The 18,962-nt window shown below is 37.0% G+C and overlaps 5 protein-coding genes across 8 annotated transcripts; 4 read left to right on the top strand and 1 right to left on the bottom strand.

The window, feature by feature from the left end:
• The first annotated feature begins 800 nt into the window (after positions 1-800).
• On the top strand, positions 801-1,861 carry LOC111802346 (short chain aldehyde dehydrogenase 1). The gene is made up of 3 exons (XM_023686677.2): positions 801-861; positions 938-1,318; positions 1,386-1,861. The coding sequence occupies exons 1-3, from the start codon at positions 824-826 to the stop codon at positions 1,813-1,815; spliced, it is 849 nt and encodes a 282-aa protein (XP_023542445.2). The 5' UTR covers positions 801-823; the 3' UTR covers positions 1,816-1,861.
• Positions 1,862-5,787: 3,926 nt separating this feature from the next.
• LOC111802347 (cucurbitadienol 11-hydroxylase-like) lies at positions 5,788-9,120 on the top strand. Its single transcript, XM_023686678.2, has 9 exons — positions 5,788-6,068; positions 6,791-7,118; positions 7,299-7,451; positions 7,557-7,805; positions 7,940-8,029; positions 8,230-8,308; positions 8,512-8,618; positions 8,704-8,831; positions 8,920-9,120. Exons 1-9 carry the CDS (start codon positions 5,869-5,871, stop codon positions 9,008-9,010), a joined length of 1,425 nt encoding a protein of 474 aa, XP_023542446.2. The 5' UTR covers positions 5,788-5,868; the 3' UTR covers positions 9,011-9,120.
• An 897-nt stretch (positions 9,121-10,017) lies between these two features.
• Positions 10,018-12,351, bottom strand: LOC111802651 (BAHD acyltransferase At5g47980). Its single transcript, XM_023687084.2, has 2 exons — positions 11,927-12,351; positions 10,018-11,135 (listed from the first exon to the last, which is right to left on the bottom strand). The coding sequence occupies exons 1-2, from the start codon at positions 12,335-12,337 to the stop codon at positions 10,236-10,238; spliced, it is 1,311 nt and encodes a 436-aa protein (XP_023542852.2). The 5' UTR covers positions 12,338-12,351; the 3' UTR covers positions 10,018-10,235.
• Positions 12,352-13,421: 1,070 nt separating this feature from the next.
• On the top strand, positions 13,422-16,613 carry LOC111801509 (RPA-interacting protein A). Of its 3 annotated transcripts, none has more exons than XM_087126632.1 (6): positions 13,422-13,638; positions 13,763-13,864; positions 14,005-14,233; positions 14,934-15,025; positions 15,160-15,259; positions 16,358-16,613. In XM_087126632.1, exons 1-6 carry the CDS (start codon positions 13,543-13,545, stop codon positions 16,402-16,404), a joined length of 666 nt encoding a protein of 221 aa, XP_086982758.1. In that variant the 5' UTR covers positions 13,422-13,542; the 3' UTR covers positions 16,405-16,613. The 3 variants fall into 3 exon arrangements, with proteins under 3 accessions (XP_086982758.1, XP_023541292.1, XP_023541291.2); XM_023685523.2 differs by having other exon boundaries at positions 13,423-13,638; positions 15,160-15,267; XM_023685524.2 differs by lacking the exon at positions 15,160-15,259.
• Positions 16,605-18,615, top strand: LOC111802616 (uncharacterized). 2 transcript variants are annotated; one of them, XM_087126633.1, is made up of 3 exons: positions 16,605-16,698; positions 17,475-17,552; positions 17,834-18,615. In XM_087126633.1, the coding sequence occupies exons 1-3, from the start codon at positions 16,606-16,608 to the stop codon at positions 18,344-18,346; spliced, it is 684 nt and encodes a 227-aa protein (XP_086982759.1). In that variant the 5' UTR covers position 16,605; the 3' UTR covers positions 18,347-18,615. The 2 variants fall into 2 exon arrangements, with proteins under 2 accessions (XP_086982759.1, XP_023542815.2); XM_023687047.2 differs by lacking the exon at positions 16,605-16,698 and having other exon boundaries at positions 17,159-17,552.
• Positions 18,616-18,962: the final 347 nt, after the last annotated feature.

Raw genomic sequence — 18,962 nt, 5'->3', positions numbered from 1 at the left:
AGGGAGAAACGAAACATTCTTTATAAGGGTGTGGAAACCTCTTTTTAACAGACGCGTTTTAAAATCGTGAGACTGACGACAATATGTAACGGGCTAAAGATAATAATATATACTAACAGTGAGTTTGAACTGTTACCGATGGTATTAGAGCTAGATACCGGGCGGTGTGCCAATGAGGACGTTGGGCCCCCAAGGGGCGGTGGATTGTGAGATCCCACATCAGTTGGAGAGAGAAACGAAACAGATACGCGTGTTAAAACCGTGAGATTGACGACGATACTTAACAGGCTAAAGAGAACAATATCTACTAACGGTGAGCTTGAGCTGTTACAAATGGTATCAGAGCCAGATACCGGGCGGTGTGCCAATGAGAACGTTGGGCCCCCAAGGGGCGGTGGATTGTGAGATCCCACATCAGTTGGAGAGAGAAACGAAACAGATACGCGTTTTAAAACCGTGAGATTGACGACGATACTTAACAGGCTAAAGAGAACAATATCTACTAACGGTGAGCTTGAGCTGTTACAAATGGTATCAGAGCCAGATACCGGGCGGTGTGCCAATGAGGACGTTGGGCCCCCAAGGGGCGGTGGAGTGTGAGATCCCACATAAGTTGGAGAGAGAAACGAAACATTCCTTTGTAAGGGTGTAGAAACCTTTCTCTAACAGAAGTGTTTTAAATAATATGTATATAATTAATTAAATAATAATAAAATTATCCATAATTAAACGAAATTTGGAACTGATGTCATCTATAAAAAGAGGCAAATATAAGCCTGCAGAAACAGGCCTTCGTCTTCCTCTTCCACTTCGATCCACCAAAATGACCTCCAATGGCGTTTCTGCAACCATCTCCAAAAGGTACACAAAATTCCCATTAAAATTAAGCTAATATCAACTCGATCTCTAATGGAATCATCTCTGTTTTCTGTTGCAGATTGGCCGGAAAAGTCGCTCTGATCACCGGCGGAGCGAGCGGGATCGGCGCGTCGACCGTGAGGCTTTTCGTGAAGAATGGAGCCAAAGTGGTGATCGCTGACGTCCAAGACGACCTCGCCGCTGCCCTCTGCAAGGAGCTCGATGATGCCACTGACCACGACGTTTCCTATTTCCATTGTGATGTCACTAATGAATCCGACATCTCGAACGCTGTCGACTTTGCTGTTGATAAGTACGGAAAGCTCGACATCATGTTCAACAATGCTGGCATCCGCGGCAATGTTACTGCCACGACGTTGAACACCGACATGAATGACTTCAAAAAAGTCTTTGATGTCAATGTGTTCGGTACGTTCATGGGAGCCAAACACGCTGCTAGGTACTAAACTTATCACATAAGTTAATGAGTTATGATAAATTTAATCATTTATTTTTATCGACACTAGGGTCATGGTTCCTGCAAAGTCAGGGTGTATCCTGTTCACGTCGAGCATGGCGTCGGTGATCTGTAGTGGAAATACACCAGCATATTCGACGTCAAAGCACGCAATTGTGGGATTGATGAAGACACTCGCGGTGGAACTCGGGCCTTATGGGATTAGAGTGAATGCAATATCGCCGTTCGCGGCGGTGACGCCAATGTTGCTACCGTCGATGGACGTCGAGCAGAAGAAGGCAATGGAAACCCTAATTTACATGTCGGGAAACTTGAAAGGAGCAATGATGGATGTTGAAGATATAGCTAAAGCAGCTCTATACTTAGCTAGTGACGAGTCGAAATATGTTAGCGGACTAAATATGGTGATTGACGGTGGGTTTAGTCTTACTAACCCGAGTTTTGAACTAAGTGTTAAAGCTTATGCACAATCATCGTGATTAATCCTCGTTTAAGAGATTCAATAAATTTATGATTTTCTGTTTGTTTGAGATTCGAATTACTCATGTCAAAGTTTGAATGATTCTAAAAATGTAACTTAAACTACGTACAATTGAAAAAAAAAAAAAAAACGCCGCCGCCCGGACTGCATTTCTTAAGTCTGGTTTACAAAAATAACATACATCACTTCATATAGTCTTGTAATTTCGTATTTTAAGACAATAATTAATTAAAAAAAAAAAAACACTGTGAAAAAATAAATGAAACTGGATTCTTTTCTAACGTGACATAAATTGCAACATCTTGTGATAATTTGAACGATTTTTCATATCTTCATTAAAGTTTATAGTATATGATTGATACCTCGGTTCGTATAAACTACGTTTAGAGATGTCCACGGGACGGGGGCGAGAAGTCAGTCCCTCTCCCTGCCCCTATTTCAATTCTCATCCCGTAAAATTCTTCAATTATTTTTTCGAGATTAGAACAGCAATTCTCCACAGAAAAATCGTCGGAATTGAGTTTCCCATACCGTTAAAATTATATTTTATAGATTGAATTACACAATTAAAAATGAAAATTAGCCAAAATATTAATATTATAAAATATTATTAGGTATTTTTTAATATTAAGTAAGTGCATTTTAGTAAATTCAATTAAAAACATTTATTAATACCATTTCTAAGTCATCTCTTATTATTATTTATTTAATATAAAAAACATAATTTAATTTATTAAGTAAACCATACATTAAATATTAATAATAATTAAATATGATTAATTACAACATGAAAATAATAATTTGTAAATGTTTTAATTTTACTATATGGTCTAACGGAAGGCCTTCCACGTGAATCCCGACATGGGGACAAGTTTTATTTTTATTTTATTTTCAATTTATATTATTGTCGTTTTGTTTAAATATTCACAATTAATTAATTAATTTTTTTTAATTTTCTGGTTGGTTTTGTCTGTACGAAAATAGTTTTATTCTTAAAATTATTATTTTGTTTGTATTTTAATTGTCGTGAATCACGTGGATGGTATGGATAATGTTATTATAATATAAACTAAAAATATGTGTGAGATTTAAGTTTTATTAATAATTAAAATATTTTGTTCCTACTTAATAATTAAATTATACTGTTTTTTTTTATAAATAATTTTAAAAAATAACTCGACAATTCAATCCAACATATCAACTTGAATTTTGAACTCTATTCTGTCTGTTCGAGTCATCAATCCAACTAACTTGAATTTCGAGTTAGTTCAAAATATTTCTTCAACCCTATTCGTATACACTCGTAAAGAAAGACGTTTTTTTTTAATATAGGTTATAAAAGCACGTGACGACAAGAATTTTGTTAATTTTTGTGTAAGTATAAAAATTTAATAACGAAAATATATATTTTAAAATTTTGTAATTACCAAATGAGATTTAAAATTTAAAAGCCATTATTATTTCCAAATTAGAAAAATCACGACCGTTAGATCCATCTCTTCAGGGTATTTAACATTTGTCTTGTAGTCTTGAAACACGTGAATCACGTTATAACCTGCAAAACGACAAATGAATTAATAAATTAATAAAAATATTCTTAAAATTTCATTTGTGAAATTTCAATAATACTCCTAACAATTGCCTTAATATTTTATTTAATAAAATATCCAATTTTTAATATTGTTTTTAAAATACTTTTAAAACTTTAATTTTTATTTTATTAATATACTTAAATTTTAAACTTTTTTTTATTAATACTAATCCGTCTTTTAAAAACAATACTAATACTGATGTTAAATATATATGTAGAATTAACATTCTTATTTTATAAATAGTTTTTTTTTACTAATTCTATCGGCCGTTATAATTTATTTTCAAACTATTTATAAGTATTTTTAAAATGTGATAACGATAAATGTATTTTTGAAATTAAAAAAAAATTAAAAAGAAGTTTTTTTTTAAAAAAAGTTTTAATACTAAATTTTTTAAAATTAAAAAATTTAAAGTTATTTTTTAAATAAAATATTAATCATTTTCATCGTATAAAATAAAGATAAGGGTATTAATTTTTTTTTTTAAGTTTAAGATATTATTAAATTTTTTAAAAATTTAAAAATATTTTTGAGAGAAATTTGAAAGTTTAAAGATATTTTTATTAATTTATCTGAATTAGAATGGTGTTTGATTTTATATAGAAATGTTACCATATTTTTTTTTTTATAAATAAATTATTGTAATGCGCCAGTTCAACCGTTCATAATTTCATTTATTACGACGTTTTGTTCGTTAGAAGGTATTTTAGCTAACAGGTTTAAACTGTTAGTTATATTTATGCTTATCACAATTTTCGAACACGCATATAAGACTCGTTCTTAGTAAAATACGGTCGTTTACTAAACTTTCTAGCGGCCTGTCATAACATACAATTTGACGGTTATGAATACTTATTGTTACTAACTTAGCATACAACGTGTTCGTCAGAAATCAAACATTTTCGACCTTTAGAGTCATACGACTTATATTTCCATTATGAATTTGTAGCATCTTAATAATCTTATGCATGCTTCATAGATACATAAATTAAAACATGTCATTCACACTCATTTATTATATAAAGCTTCTGATCACATAATTAACGTGCTTTACGTATATAAAACAAGTTAAAAGCTCGTTTAAGAGCTCTAATACGCTACTTACTTGGATCACTAACTCCTTCCTTCTCATAATTTACTCTCAATCGGGTAGTTTATCACAATTTCTCCAACTAATCTTAACAGAACAAGTCAAAAGAAGTCGAACGGGACGAATCAGAGTTTGGTCCTAGGTCACGTGCGCCCCTCATGCGCCCATAGACCTCATCCCACATGCCTAAACACTTAGCCAGTCGCACCTCACTCGCAGCCACATGCGCGTGCGACTCATGAGCCTATCATCTTCAACCTCATGCTCCTTGTGATTTTCCAAATCTTTTTCCGAAATTCCCTTTATGTCCTTTGCGTGTTTACTTAAGCTACAACCCGAATTTCATCATGATTTCTCGTACAACATTATTTAAATTGATATGTATTAAAGTTTCTTTATTTTATAAGTCGTTTGGCTAGAAATGTTCACCTGAATCGAGAATCTGGCCAACCCGAACTACCCAATCCAAACTATAAAGGTTAAAAAATTGAAAATTTTAGGTCGATTCACGAGTTGACATTTTTGTGGTCGGGTCAACTTAACCATCCAAAAAATAGACTTACAACCCAATTCAACCCCACCCTATTCTTAAAATTATTATAAAAATTAAGAATATTTTTCGTTTACAACGGACATTGGTAATGCACGGTAACTTGTAAATATTTGATATTTGAAATTTATAAAATTTTAGTTATTAACCTAAAAAAACAACTCGACATGGATTTTGAATTCTATTCAGGTTATCGTGTCACAAACCCAACCAACCCGAGCTTTTGAGCTAGTTCAAAAGATTCCGGAACCCAACTCGTGTACCCCGATAATAACTCAATAATAATAATAATAAACAAAAAGAATATTAAAAATAATACCAAAGAAGAATAATTTTAGTCACCAACGCATTCATTTGGTAATAAAATATTACCATATTTCTCATTAAAATAATATACAACGTTGGCTGCATGCCCAACATCTACCATCGTGAATCACGTTTTATTAAGCCACACCATTTATTTTTATGAAAAATTAATTAATTAATTACTCGAAAAATTCAATTAATTCAATTTAGTGAGCTCACGAGTTCTATAATAACCTAAACCTGCCCGTCAATAGATATTGTCCGCTTTAACCCGTCATTTATAACCGTCGGTCTCAAGTTCTAAAACATATCCGATAAAAAGAGGTTTTTCGCGTTTATTAGTAATAAATATTTTGAAATTTTATAAATAAATGAAATAATATTTTAATATCTTCAACACCATCTATATAAACTGTCACCCTTTCTCCTTCCTTACTCAGCTGCAGAACATCTGATCTCCTTTGGGTTCGGCGCGGTCGATCAGGGTCGTCGGAAAATTAGAAAGAAGATATAATGTGGGCGATCGTGGTCGGGTTGGCGACGTTGGCAGTTGCTTATTACATCCATTGGATCAACAAATGGAAGGATTCTAAGTTCAACGGCGTTCTGCCGCCGGGCACCATGGGGTTGCCCCTCGTCGGAGAGACGCTTCAGTTGGCTCGACCCAGTGACTCTCTTGATGTTCACCCTTTCATCAAGAAGAAAGTTAAAAGGTATTTTTTGTTTTCGTGTTACGATAATAATAAATGTAATAAATACAGATGTTTATGGGTCGGGATAAGAAACTCTTTCTCGTTCTTATCTAATATATATATATATATATATATATATATATGAAATTCTTCATTTATTTTTTTGGGATTGGAATGAATTTATAAGAATTTTTCTGAGGAAAAAAACATGCCCTAGAAAGGTATGAAAACCTATATCTAGCAGAAGCGTTTTAAAATTTTTAGTGGAAGCCCGTAAAAGTGTGAAAACCTCCCTCGTAGACACATTTTAAGATCTTCTTAGTGGGGAAGCATAGAAATGTGTGGAAAATTCTCTCTAGCAGACACGTTTTAAAATCTTGAGGGGAAGTCCGGGAGGGAAAGCCCAAAAAGAATAATACCCCGAGTGTCGGGAAAGCCCAAAAAGAACAATATCTCGAATGTGGAAACCTCCTCTTAGTATATGCATTTTAAAACCTTGAAGGAAAACCCAAATAGAAAAACTCGAGGCAAGAGCTATGTATATTTTATATATACATAAAAGTTTTATATAGTCGGGATTGGAGATGGAGATGGAGACGGAGAGTATACTTTTCGTTCCCTCCTCCATTCTCCACCTGATTTGAGGCGGGTTCCTATAAAGATCTAGACTCGGGTTAGACGAACGTTCGATAAATTTGAAAATTGAAATGGAAAAATTTGTGGTTTTTTTTTTTTTTTTGAAGATATGGACCAATCTTCAAGACATGTTTGGCGGGAAGGCCGGTGGTGGTTTCAACTGACGCAGAGTTCAACAATTACATAATGCTTCAAGAAGGAAGAGCTGTAGAAATGTGGTATTTGGACACACTCTCCAAATTCTTCGGACTTGACACTGAATGGCTCAAAGCTCTTGGCTTCATCCACAAGTACATTAGAAGCATCACTCTCAACCACTTCGGTGCCGAGTCGCTCCGCGAGCGTTTCCTACCTCGGATCGAAGAATCCGCTAAGGAAACCCTTCGTTATTGGGCCACCCAACCCTCCGTCGAAGTCAAGGACTCCGCCGCCGTGGTACGTCGTACCTACCTAGCTTCAGTCACTATTCTTCGACTAATTTAGGGAATGATCATGAGTTTATAATCAAAGAATACTATCTCCATTGGTACGAGACCTTTTGGGGGAAGCCCAAATCAAAGCCACGAGAGCTTATGCTCAAAATGGACAATAACCGTTCTTCGACTTATTTTGTAGATGGTTTTCCGAACTTCAATGGTTAAGATGGTGAGTGAAGATTCAAGTAAATTACTAACTGGGAGTCTCACAAAGAAGTTCACAGGACTCCTTGGAGGCTTTCTCACCTTGCCTATTAATGTTCCTGGCACCACCTACAACAAATGCATGAAGGTGATCATTACCTAATCAAATATCCGTTCTTCGTTCTTCGTTCGTCGTTCATCGTTCTTCGTAGTAAACCTTAAGCTAACGAGTTAACGTTTTGATAACTTTTAGGACATGAAGGAAATCCAAAAGAAGCTAAGAGAAATTCTAGAGGGCAGATTGGCTTCAGGAGGAGGAAGTGATGAGGATTTCTTGGGGCAAGCCATTAAAGATAAGGGATCACAACAGTTCATTTCAGATGATTTCATCATCCAATTATTGTTTTCTATAAGCTTTGCTAGCTTTGAGTCAATCTCCACCACTCTTACTTTGGTTCTCAACTACCTCGCCGATCATCCCGACGTTGTCAAAGAGTTAGAAGTAAGAATCGAAACGACGCTAAAATTATTTGATAAGACTGACACAACGTGGGTTTTCGTTTAAATGGAATAATCACGTTGTAAACGTCGGATTAAAGCGTTTTTCTAACGATATGTTTGTTTGTTGTGATAAAGGCCGAGCATGAAGCCATTAGAAACGCTAGAGCTGACCCAGATGGGCCAATCACTTGGGAAGAATACAAATCCATGACTTTCACTCTTCATGTACGATTCGATTCTCTTATATTCTGATATCCCACATTGGTTGGAGAGGAGAACGAAATATCCCTTGTAAGGGTGTGGAAACCTTCCCTAGTAGACACGTTTTAAAGCCTTGAGGGGAAGCCCGAAAAGGACAATATCTGCTAGCGGTGAAGTTTTGTGTTCATTTATTCTTATAATTGTTTATTTCTTTTGGTGTTTAGGTCATCTTCGAAACACTTAGGTTAGGGAGTGTAACACCGGCCTTGTTGAGGAAAACAACCAAAGAACTTCAAATAAACGGTAAATCTTCTCGTTATTGTTCTTGTTCATGTTATTACCCGAACCCCACGAAAAGAAATGAAAAATTTTACGAAATGGGGATTGAAATAAGCGATAGGGACAGGGATAGAAAAGACTTTCCTGTCCCCATCCTGCTCCAGTGGACATCTCTTCATATTATATCAATATTAATAGTTTCACTGATTCACGTTGGATGAATGCAGGATACACAATCCCGGAAGGATGGACAGTAATGCTCGTTACGGCTTCTCGTCACAGGGACCCAGCTATTTACAAGGATCCCCATACCTTCAACCCATGGCGTTGGAAGGTATACCGACAACGACGACAACTCAAAAGATGGTTTCTTTCATACATCTAACAGTTAATAATCTCGAGTTCGGGTTACATTGTAGGAGTTGGACTCGATTACGATTCAAAAGAACTTCATGCCATTTGGGGGAGGTTTAAGGCATTGTGCTGGTGCTGAGTACTCTAAAGCCTACTTGTGCACATTCCTCCATATCCTCTTCACTAAGTATAGGTACATAGTTTATAAATTAAGCTTTGATTAGTGCATAAGAGAGATTAATTAATCACACTAATCTAATTTTTAATATTAATTTTGATAGATGGACCAAGCTTAAGGGAGGAAAGGTTGCAAGAGCTCATATATTGAGCTTTGAAGATGGGCTACATGTCAAGTTCACTCCCAAGGAATGATTGAATATAATGGAAGGATTAAACAAAAAATGCCATCGTTTATCGTCGTATTGCTAGTTGTACTACGTTTATCGTCCACGTTTCAATAAAGCTACGTCTTTTTTTGTCAATTTTCTTGTATTAAAATAATTAAGATTAAATAAACCACTGTACGGAACCAATTTGAACATAGCTCATTGAAAAATGTGGTAAGACGAGGGTTAATCACTTGTCTACACAATTGTTGAACGAAAAAAGAAACTATAATTTAACTGGTTAAGACGTTCTAGATCAATAGAATTTGTTAGTACGAACTTAGGTCACTTTATTCGGTGAATAAAGATGTGTGTGCTACTACTAATCGATGCAGCAAAACTAGGTGGTGCTATCATGGGAGGGGAAGGGTATTGTGATGTAGTCGGAGAGACTGTGTGAGATCTCACATTAGTTCGAGAGTGAAACAAAATATTCTTTATAAGGGTGTGGAAACCTCTCCCTACTATACGCGTTTTAAAACCATGAGGGCTGAAATAGACAATATCTACTAACCGTGAGGTTATTATGAAAGTTTTAGTGTGGTTTTTATAAAGCTTCATTAATCTCGTAAACGTTTATCGTAAAAATTGATACATAGAGTTATAAGTTATTGTGACATCCGAGTAAACGAAAGGTACATGAATGAACCGAAACCACATCCGAATGAGAGCAATCTTAAGAATAAGCAGACTAAGAAAGACTTATAAGAATTAGGGTATGGAATTATCAGCCAAAAAATAGCTCCAAGTTTGGTCCGACATGAAGAGATCATAAAGCCATCAAAATGGGTCGAACCCTCACCACAGAGAAAATTCAATCTTCAATAAGCTACTTTACCACATACATGAATGTCGGGACCATCAGCTGTCGAATTCAAACTCCAAATTCTGGGTATGGGATGTTACTGTTATTCTGAGGGCACCGACCAGTGATCATAAAACATATATATATATATTACCGAGAAAAAAAGATCTCATAAAATTTATAGAATATTTCACGAAAAATTGAAATACATATTATTGATGCATAATTTTGATCATCATACAACTTCACAAGAGACAATTATATTGAACCGAACCAAACTAGGTCAACACAACGATGTTCGGGTTTGCTTCACAAGTAACAATTATATTGAACCGAACCAGTCTAGATCAACACAACGACGCTCGAGCTTGCTTCATAAGTGACAATTATATTGAACCGAACCAGTCTAGGTCAACATAACGACGCTCGGGTTGACCGAAGCAAAATCAAGCAACTCCTCATCAAGCTCAAAAGAACCCATTTCATCTTCTTTCAAAGTAACCCAAGCTTCGATTCCTTCCCCATCTCTAGCATCCGTAAGCACCACAAAATTCAAGAACATGATGCTCCCAATACTGACCCAAACCGGTTTTCCCCACCCGAAATCCATCTCGTATAACCCGAACCGGGTCCAACTACTACTAATATAAAACGCCACGTCATCTCTCATAAACAGAGCTCCCAATTCTTGAAGCTTTTCAATTATCTTCAAAAACGCATCTTTCCCTTCGTATGTATTAATCCCATTTTTATTAAACTCTGTAATTCCATCTCTCAGAAGCTCCACCAGCTCCGGCAGGGTTTTCTCCGCCGGCGGGATTCTCTCCGACACGAAGTTCCCGAGGAGGTTTCCGATGGAATATTCCGGCGGCGGTGGGGTTAGTCTTTTGCGTAAATTTACCGTTTGGGACATGACGGATAGAGTTGGAGGATTTGACGACGTCGTTTTGGTGGCGGCTTTCATTGCGCATTTCCAAATGAGCGCCGTTATGGCTTCCACCCGAGTTGGGTTCGGTATGAGCTTACTCGCGGCGGCGGCTTTTAGAGCGGCGATTTTGGAGCCGTTGAAGACTAGTCTTCGGCTTGCTAATTTGTCCTTGGCTCCTAAGTCGGTCGGAGGGACACTGATTGGGATTCCTTCCGGCGGTGGAACCAGAGATGCTTGTAGAAACTCGGCCTCCGCCGTGTCGGAGCCGAGCGCCGCTAGGTACCAGGTTTTTAAGATGACGCTGATGGAGTATGCGTCGACTAGCTTGTGTGAGAAGCTTACACCTATTGCCATTCCGCCGCATTCGAATAATGTCACCTACAGATACGCTTTAAAATCGTGAGGCTGATAATAATAATACGTAATAGGCCAAAGACACTATCTACTTGCAGTGGACTTATGCTGTTACAAATGATATATGAGTGATACACCGAATGGTTTTAAAACTGCCAGAAGTGTGAGAATTAAGGTGTGTGAAAATTTCTCCCTAGCAGATGGTTTTAAAACCGCCAGGTTGATAATAACGATATCTAACAGGCCAAAACGGATAGTAGTTGCTAGCTGTGGGCTTGTGCTGTTACAAATAGTATAAGAGCGAGACACCAAATTGTGTGTCAGCAAGGAGGCTGAGCCCCGAAGGGAGGTGGACACCAAATGGTGTGCCAGCGAGGACGCTTGACCCTGACTGAGGGTGGATTGAGAGGTCCCACATCGATTGGAGACGGGAATGAGTGCCAGCGAGGATGTTGGCCCTCGAAGGAGTAGATTGTGAGATCCCACATCAGTTGAAGAGGGAAACAAAACATGAAGCTTCACCCCGGGATTGGTTTTGGGCCTTTCTTGTGCAGCTTAGGTGGAGGGCGAAGAAGGCCCCTTCCAGGGAGGCCAAAGCCATTTGTGAGATACGACTCTGGAAGAACTAGAATTCTAACCTTACATCATAGTCTCACGTAGACGGTTTTTATGGGGGGTAGGCCTCCCAAAAGGTAACAGAGGCGTGCAAAGGTTTACTCGGGCCAAACAGAGATTGACCCATGTAAAACATTTTAAAACCGTGAGCTTAACTTGCTAAAGCAAACAATATGTGTTAGTAGTGAGCTTGGAAATACCTGAACTAAAAACATACGTCCGCCGTCCCCCGCCTCAGGGGCTTCAGTCTTAATCGGAAGAAAACAAGCAAGCAGCTCCGGTGTCGGTTCCTTAAGAAAATCGGCGAGAACAGAGTTGGCTCGAGCTTCAACATACTCAGCGCCGTCGTCGTTACATTCGATGTAGCTATTCTCTCTAGCCCGACCGGCGAGTGGGTAAAACCGGGTCAAAGTCTCCGCCAGAGACTTCTTAAGACGGCGAGATCTCTCCTCAAAAGGCGGCGCTCCGCCGTGGTTGGCGAAGAAGAGAATGAGGGGGACGTAGCCGGCGGTGGCGAGCTGGTCGAGCAGAGAGAGGCTGAAACGGCGAAGCTCCGGAGGGGTGGGAGAAGAAGGTTTGATGATCTGTTTGGAGAGAATTTGGAGTTCCATTGTCGGGATTTTGAAGCTCTGTCTGTGAAAATGGAGCTGAATGGACGGAATATATATAGTGGTGGACGGCGGCCATGGTGATGATGAAGTTTGTAACTATTTTAACGGATGAGATTTCGTTTGGCGTGAATCATGTGAACTGCTTACAAATTTATATATAATTATTACGTTTTTTTCGATAACCCAAACAAATAAATTTTTTGAAATATATATTATTGAATTATAAATTTTAATTAAATATTTAAAAATAAATAAATAAATATTTTAGGAGCATATCAAATGTCTCGACCTAACCCAATTTAACTCACAAATACATTTTCTTTTTAATTTAATCTTCATTTAAACAAATAAAAGATAATTTTTAATTTTATTTACAAGGTATTTTTTTTAATATATATATATATATATATATATATATATATATATATAAGACAAATAAAAATTAATTAAAAAAATATTAAAAAAAATTAATGTAAATATAATTCAACCAATTATATATATATATATATATATATATATATATATATATATATATATATATATATATATATATATACATATATATATATATTTTTAGATTAATTTTATACATATATACATATATATATATATATATATATATATATATATATATATATATAATTGGTTGAACTATATTAAATTTTTTTTTAATATTTTTTTTATTAATTTTTATTTGTCTTCTATATTTTTCATATATAGACAAAAAAAAAAATATATATTATTTTCTTAAAAATTTAATTAATTTTTTTAGGTAATATTGACCAATTTTAATGATATATTTAAAAATAAATAAATAAATGTTTTATAAACTAATATTTTACTTTTTTTTTTTTTTATTAAATATAAAAATTTGAAGGAAAAAATTTAAGGTAATAAAGGTTTCTTTAAGTTAAAAGAATTATGATCCGAATGATTGAATTGGGTTTAAAAGATATTTCGACCCGACCCGGCCCATGGGAGCAATTTCCACACATGCAAAAGCCTAGTGGGCCCATCCATAACGGGCCCAAATTGATTTTGAAAAGCCCAATTTGATAGCAGCTCCGTTTGGTTCGTTGTCCGCCGTCGATGCATAATTCGCGGCCGGAATTAAAATGTTGAAGGTCACCGCTTCTACATGAAGAGAGGACCGTTCATTAGTTGAGGGCAAATTTCTGTATCGTAGCGGAAAAGAAGCAGTGAAAATGGAGGAGAAGGATCCAGATTCCGTCACTCAAACGCATCGTTCTTCGATTAAGACTCATCCTCGTTACAACAATCATCAGTCATGGAAGGAGAAGGTGAATTTTCTCTTTTCTTGATGCCAATTGTTTTGTGTTTCTTGCGGGATATATGATCAATTAGAAGAAGAAGAATAATGTATTCGTTAATTTTGTTCGAAATTGATAATTTTACTGTGATTAGCTGAGGGAGAACTGTTGCAAGAGGGTCAGAGAAGGAAGAAACCGCTTGCTCTGGAAGATGAGGTCGCCCGGTTATCTCCATTCTCTCGATGATCGGCAGCAGGTTAGGTTTTGTAAATATTTTTGTAATATTTACGATTTCAACAATTAGTTGTTGGATGTTGTGGAGAAGGACATTGATGTTATATGTTGCTCTTTGTTATGTAATTTGCATGTGTTTTTCTGGATTTTGGTTGGTTGTAGGATTTCATCAGATCTTCTTTTCAAGATATATTTTCTGATGAGCTGAAAAAGATTAAAGACGAAGCTGAGAATGAATGTTATAAGAATTTAACCTCTGCTCCCGAGTCTGATGATGTTCTTTGGGAATATGAGGGGCTTCATGATGCTTATGGAGGTGAAGGTGAAGAAATCTTGTTGGAAATGCAAAGGATTTTTTATGAGGATTTGAATGTTGATCTGAAACAAAAAGGTGATTTTTCCAACGCCATTTTACTTGTTCATGTTCATTGGCTTCACTGGCTGTATCTGTAATAGCCCGAGCCCACTTCTAGTAGATATTTTCTTATTTGGGATTTCCTTTCCGAGTTTTCCCTCAAGGTTTAAAAACGCGTCTGCTATGAGGAGGTTTCCACACACTTATAAAGAATATTTCATTCCACTCTTCAATCGATGGTGGATCTCACAATCCACCCCTTCGGGGCCCAGTGTCTTCGCTAACACTCGTTCCCCTCTCCAATCGATGTAGAACACCCCCAATCCACCCCCTTTGGGTCTCAGCCTCCTCGCTAGCACATAACCCGGTGACTCTGATACCATTTGTAACAGCCCAAGCCCACCGCTAGCAAATATTGTCGTCTTTGGGCTTTCCCTTCCAGGTTTCCCCTCAAGGTTTTAAAATGCATTTGCTAGAGAGAGGTTTCCACAATCTTATAAAGAATGCTTAATTCTCGAGTGAGATGTCTTTGAATTGAAAAACATCCTCCTTTTAACTGGGAAACAAATTTAGTAGCAGTGAGCAGGCTTTGTCTTCCAAAGAATAAATGATTTGTTGTCATCTGTTCTTTTAGCAGGCTCTGTTGTAATAGAGCCATGGTTATTGATCTTCTCTGATAGTATTTAAGCTGTTAAAATCACTATTTTGAGTAGGATGTTTACTCAGCTCCTTGCAGAATCTGAAGGCCCAATTGTAACATGGGAAGACGAAGAAGACGAGTTCTTAGCCCGTGCAGTTTACGAACATATGCAACTTAACAGTGAGAAGGTTGGTTTTTATCTTGATTCTTGAGGGCTGTAATTAACTTGAAATTTTGGATGCCTTTAAGCATTCTTGTTAACTAGATCTTACATTTCCTTTTTTTTTTTTTTTTTTCTTATCTATTTTGGATGTCTTGTTAGGATCTTGGGAAGTTATGGTGTCCTATTTGTAAACAAGGAGATCTGCAAGAGATCAAACACTTCATACATTGCACTCACTGTGGAGTTCAGCTTAACAAAGGCAATGAGGTTTTCCACTAATTTGATCTTAAGAGCTTATAGTCTACCATCCTCATCTTAATCCCATGTCCATATTAAGATATTTGATAGTTACTATTGTTAGAAACTACGGATCTCTCCACAATGGTATGATATCGTCCACGTTGAGCATAAGCTCTCATGACTTTGCTTTTGGTTTCCCCAAAAGGTCTCATAACATGGGAGATGTATTCATTACTTATAAACCCATAATCATCCCCTTAATTAGCCAATGTGGGACTCCCTCTCAACAATCCATAACAATCCTCTCCTCGAACAAAGTACACCATAGAGCCTCCCTTGAGGTTTATATAGCCCTCGACCAGTCTTTCCTTAATCGAGACTCGACTATTTTCTCTAGAGCCTTTGAACAAAGTACACCATTTGTTCGATACTTGAGTCACTTTTGACTACACCTTTGAGGCTAGCAACTTTGTTCAACACTTGAGGATTCTACTGACATGACTAAGCTAAGGGCATGGTTTTGATACCATGTTAGAAATCACATACCTCCACAATGGTATAACATTGTCCACTTTGAGCATAAGCTCTCATAAATTAGCTTTTGGTTCCCCTAAAAGACCTCGTTCTAATGGAGACGTATTCATTACTTATAAACCAATGATCATCTCCTTAATTAGCCAATGTGGGACTCCTTCCCAACAATCCTCAACAACTACTACCATATAATATTTATTGTTTTAGAATTCAGCGACACGGTAGTACAATCTATAGAACAAATCCTGTTCAAGCAACGTCGTGACATTATTAGATAATACGTTGGCTGAGTATTTATATTTAGAAATTGTGGTTGCTATCTTTTTATAACTTGTCAGATCATTGCCTGTGACTTTGATATATGATCTCGTGATGGGGCTTAATAAATCTGATTATCTTGAGCTGCTGTGGTCCCATTGGCCATGCCTGGAATTGAATAACTTGTCGAATAACAGGGTGATGTATAGAAAGAAAAAGTAAAATTGATGTGCAAATTTCGACATGATTCGAATGCTTGATCGATAACGAAACAACCGTTGTTTATCCCTACAGTCTTTTAATTACTAGTACTACGGTCTTTCAGGTTACTCTGGACCTCCTCCGCTCCCGGTTGGCCGATGTGCATGCTGAACATCTCGATCGAGGTTGCAGGTTGAAACCTATGTTTTGTATTGAGAGTAGATTTAACATAACTGCATTATATATCTCTTGTAAAGGCTGCAACACATTTGAGGTTGTCATATAGCATTGTTAAGAAACAGATCCCTTCAGGTTCAGTTGTGTGATTAAAATTGGTTTTATTAGTTGACAGAATGATGACTAACATTTTTTATGGGTAACATAGCATGTGTGAAGAATCAGGTGTCTCTAACGCCTGCCATCGTACCAGAACTAACAGTCTGTTGCTCGGGGCTGATTTGTTCGGTAGGTTGTACAACTATGTTCTCGAGTTCTAAAGAATCGGGTTTCCTAGGTTTTATGATTAAAATTACTTTTACTAGAAATGATAGAAGGATGAAATCACGGTAAGTTATCCTAAGATTTTTTAGTCTCGGAAAAGTCAATGAAGCATAAATTGATTTTCTCTCCATCTTTCATAGAAATTGTAACAATCCATGTCTAGTATTCCGTTCAGGATTTGTAATTCAGATTTGACACATGATAGTTCCAACATTCCTCTTGCATTCATCGCTTCTAAGAGTGAAAACTATCCTCACGAACTCTTCTAGCATATTTTGTGTTTACTCATATGCATCTTAGAAAAATTTTCAAGATGTCTTCCAACATAGAATTGCTACGAGGAAAGCACACTTAACTTTGGATTTCAAGCATGATCGGTCAATGGTTTGTTTTGCTTGCAAGGCAAGTGCTCCATGACCTAGGTTTTGGACCTGACTGGCCCTAGACTTAATCGAGCTACTTCTACTCGAACTTCCTTCGTTACAAACCTATTTAAGGTGGTTTTATGGTAAATTTAAGAGAAAGTCAACTAAATATTAATGGTACTTGGCTTAGTTTTTCTAGACTAAAAGACTAATCAAAGGCTAAAGATGCATTATCCTCTTCAAATATCTAAGCCCAATCAACCAAAACCTCCAAATAAACTAACAATGGAGTGGAAGAATTATTATTTGGATGTTATATTGATTCCTCTTGGTCTTCTCTTAACCTTCACTTATCATGCTTGGTTATGGTACAAGGTTAAGACTCGGCCACTCGCCACCATCATCGGAGTTAATGCCGCCGTCCGCCGCCCGTGGATCGCCGCCATGCTCGCGGTATTTTCCTTTTTTACCATCTCTAAGTCATGTCACCATCATCTTTTCGGTCGTCGTCTAGTTGAACTCTTATTATTATATCCCATATAATTTTTGTATTCTTTTAGGATCGAGAATGGTAGATTTATCTATCTATATATTTAAAAATTGATCTCGATTTATGGGTTGGAACTTTTATGCTCGGGTCACCCGACTAACCCAAAAATACGATTCACAACCCACCCAATTCTACTATACTTTTAAGATTATTACGAATATTAAGAAGGATTGATATTCTCCAGGACATAGACAAGAAGAGCATCATCGCAATTCAAACATTTAGAAACATGATCATGGGTTCAAGCCTCATGGCGACCACCTCAATCCTACTCTGCGTGGGGCTCGCCGCCGTCCTCAGCAGCTCATACAGCATCAAAAAGCCACTAACCGACACCGTCTATGGCGCGCACGGGGAGTTCACATTGGTTCTAAAGTTCGTAACAATCCTAACGATCTTCATCTTCTCCTTCTTCTGCCATTCCTTGTCCATCAAGTTCATGAACCAAGCCAGCCTTCTGATCAGCGCCCCATTGGAGCCCTTGTCCGTGCTAACAGAGCACCATTTGGTGGACCTTTTGGACAAAGGCTGTGTTTTGAACACCGTTGGGAATAGACTCTTCTATTTAGCTCTGCCTTTGTTGCTTTGGACTTGTGGGCCATTGCTTGTCTTCTTGAGCTCTGCAGTGATGGTTCCTGTCCTTTATAATCTTGACTTTGTTTCTAGAAAACCAAGTGATGGGAAAGACGGATCGTGATGTCGTTTAAATTCGTGTTGTCTCGATCACGGGACTTTAATAAGTAAGGACTACATCTTTATTACCACGAGAGGTAAAATAATGTAAACTTTACGAACTAAATTCAACAATAACGTTGAAGAATTTGAATAGATTATGGTTGTGGGTCGACATGACATGACTCGGAGATTAAAGTTTGCTACCTTTTCTAGTAGTGGTTCACTTTTTAAATTTTAAGTTCGGGAGATGAAGAATTAAACATATAATAGCTCAAGCCCACTGTTAGCAGATATTGTTAGCTTTTGCCCGTTTCGAATCATTGTCATCTTCATGATTTTAAAATGCGTCTACTAGCGAGAGGTTTCCACACCCCCTTCAACCAACGTGAAATCTCACAATCCACCCCCTTGGAGACCAGCGTACATGCTGGCTCTAATACCATTTGTAACCGTCCAAACCCACTTCTAGTAGATAGTGTCTGTTTTGGTCTATTATGTATCGTCGTCAGCCTCACGATTTTAAAATGCGTCTACTATGGAAATGTTTCTACACCTCTCCAACCAAGGTGAGATCTCACAATTCACCCCCTTAGAGGCCAGTGATCGCACTATCACACTACCCCATGTCGGGCTCTAAT

The sequence above is a fragment of the Cucurbita pepo genome, chromosome 9 (assembly GCF_057944985.1).
Source record: "Cucurbita pepo subsp. pepo isolate OVF chromosome 9, ASM5794498v1, whole genome shotgun sequence".
NCBI lineage: Eukaryota > Viridiplantae > Streptophyta > Magnoliopsida > Cucurbitales > Cucurbitaceae > Cucurbita > Cucurbita pepo.
This window is presented reverse-complemented; position numbering and strand designations above follow the sequence as displayed.

What these genes read in the sequence shown, in the direction of transcription:
- LOC111802346 (XM_023686677.2), top strand. Translation starts at nt 824, where the DNA reads ATGACCTCCAATGGCGTTTCTGCAACCATCTCCAAAAG. An exon ending in TCTGCAACCATCTCCAAAAG is followed by an intron (nt 862 to 937) that starts GTACACAAAATT and finishes TTTCTGTTGCAG; the next exon opens with ATTGGCCGGAAAAGTCGCTC. An exon ending in GGAGCCAAACACGCTGCTAG is followed by an intron (nt 1,319 to 1,385) that starts GTACTAAACTTA and finishes TATCGACACTAG; the next exon opens with GGTCATGGTTCCTGCAAAGT.
- LOC111802347 (XM_023686678.2), top strand. Translation starts at nt 5,869, where the DNA reads ATGTGGGCGATCGTGGTCGGGTTGGCGACGTTGGCAGTTGCTTATTAC. An exon ending in ACGTTGTCAAAGAGTTAGAA is followed by an intron (nt 7,806 to 7,939) that starts GTAAGAATCGAA and finishes GTTGTGATAAAG; the next exon opens with GCCGAGCATGAAGCCATTAG. An exon ending in CCATGACTTTCACTCTTCAT is followed by an intron (nt 8,030 to 8,229) that starts GTACGATTCGAT and finishes TTTGGTGTTTAG; the next exon opens with GTCATCTTCGAAACACTTAG.
- LOC111802651 (XM_023687084.2), bottom strand. Translation starts at nt 12,337, where the DNA reads ATGGAACTCCAAATTCTCTCCAAACAGATCATCAAACCTTCTTCTCCC. An exon ending in GACGTATGTTTTTAGTTCAG is followed by an intron (nt 11,136 to 11,926) that starts GTATTTCCAAGC and finishes GCGTATCTGTAG; the next exon opens with GTGACATTATTCGAATGCGG.
- LOC111801509 (XM_023685523.2), top strand. Translation starts at nt 13,543, where the DNA reads ATGGAGGAGAAGGATCCAGATTCCGTCACTCAAACGCATCGTTCTTCG. An exon ending in ATCAGTCATGGAAGGAGAAG is followed by an intron (nt 13,639 to 13,762) that starts GTGAATTTTCTC and finishes TACTGTGATTAG; the next exon opens with CTGAGGGAGAACTGTTGCAA. An exon ending in TGCAACTTAACAGTGAGAAG is followed by an intron (nt 15,026 to 15,159) that starts GTTGGTTTTTAT and finishes ATGTCTTGTTAG; the next exon opens with GATCTTGGGAAGTTATGGTG.
- LOC111802616 (XM_023687047.2), top strand. Translation starts at nt 17,325, where the DNA reads ATGCATTATCCTCTTCAAATATCTAAGCCCAATCAACCAAAACCTCCA. An exon ending in GGATCGCCGCCATGCTCGCG is followed by an intron (nt 17,553 to 17,833) that starts GTATTTTCCTTT and finishes GATATTCTCCAG; the next exon opens with GACATAGACAAGAAGAGCAT.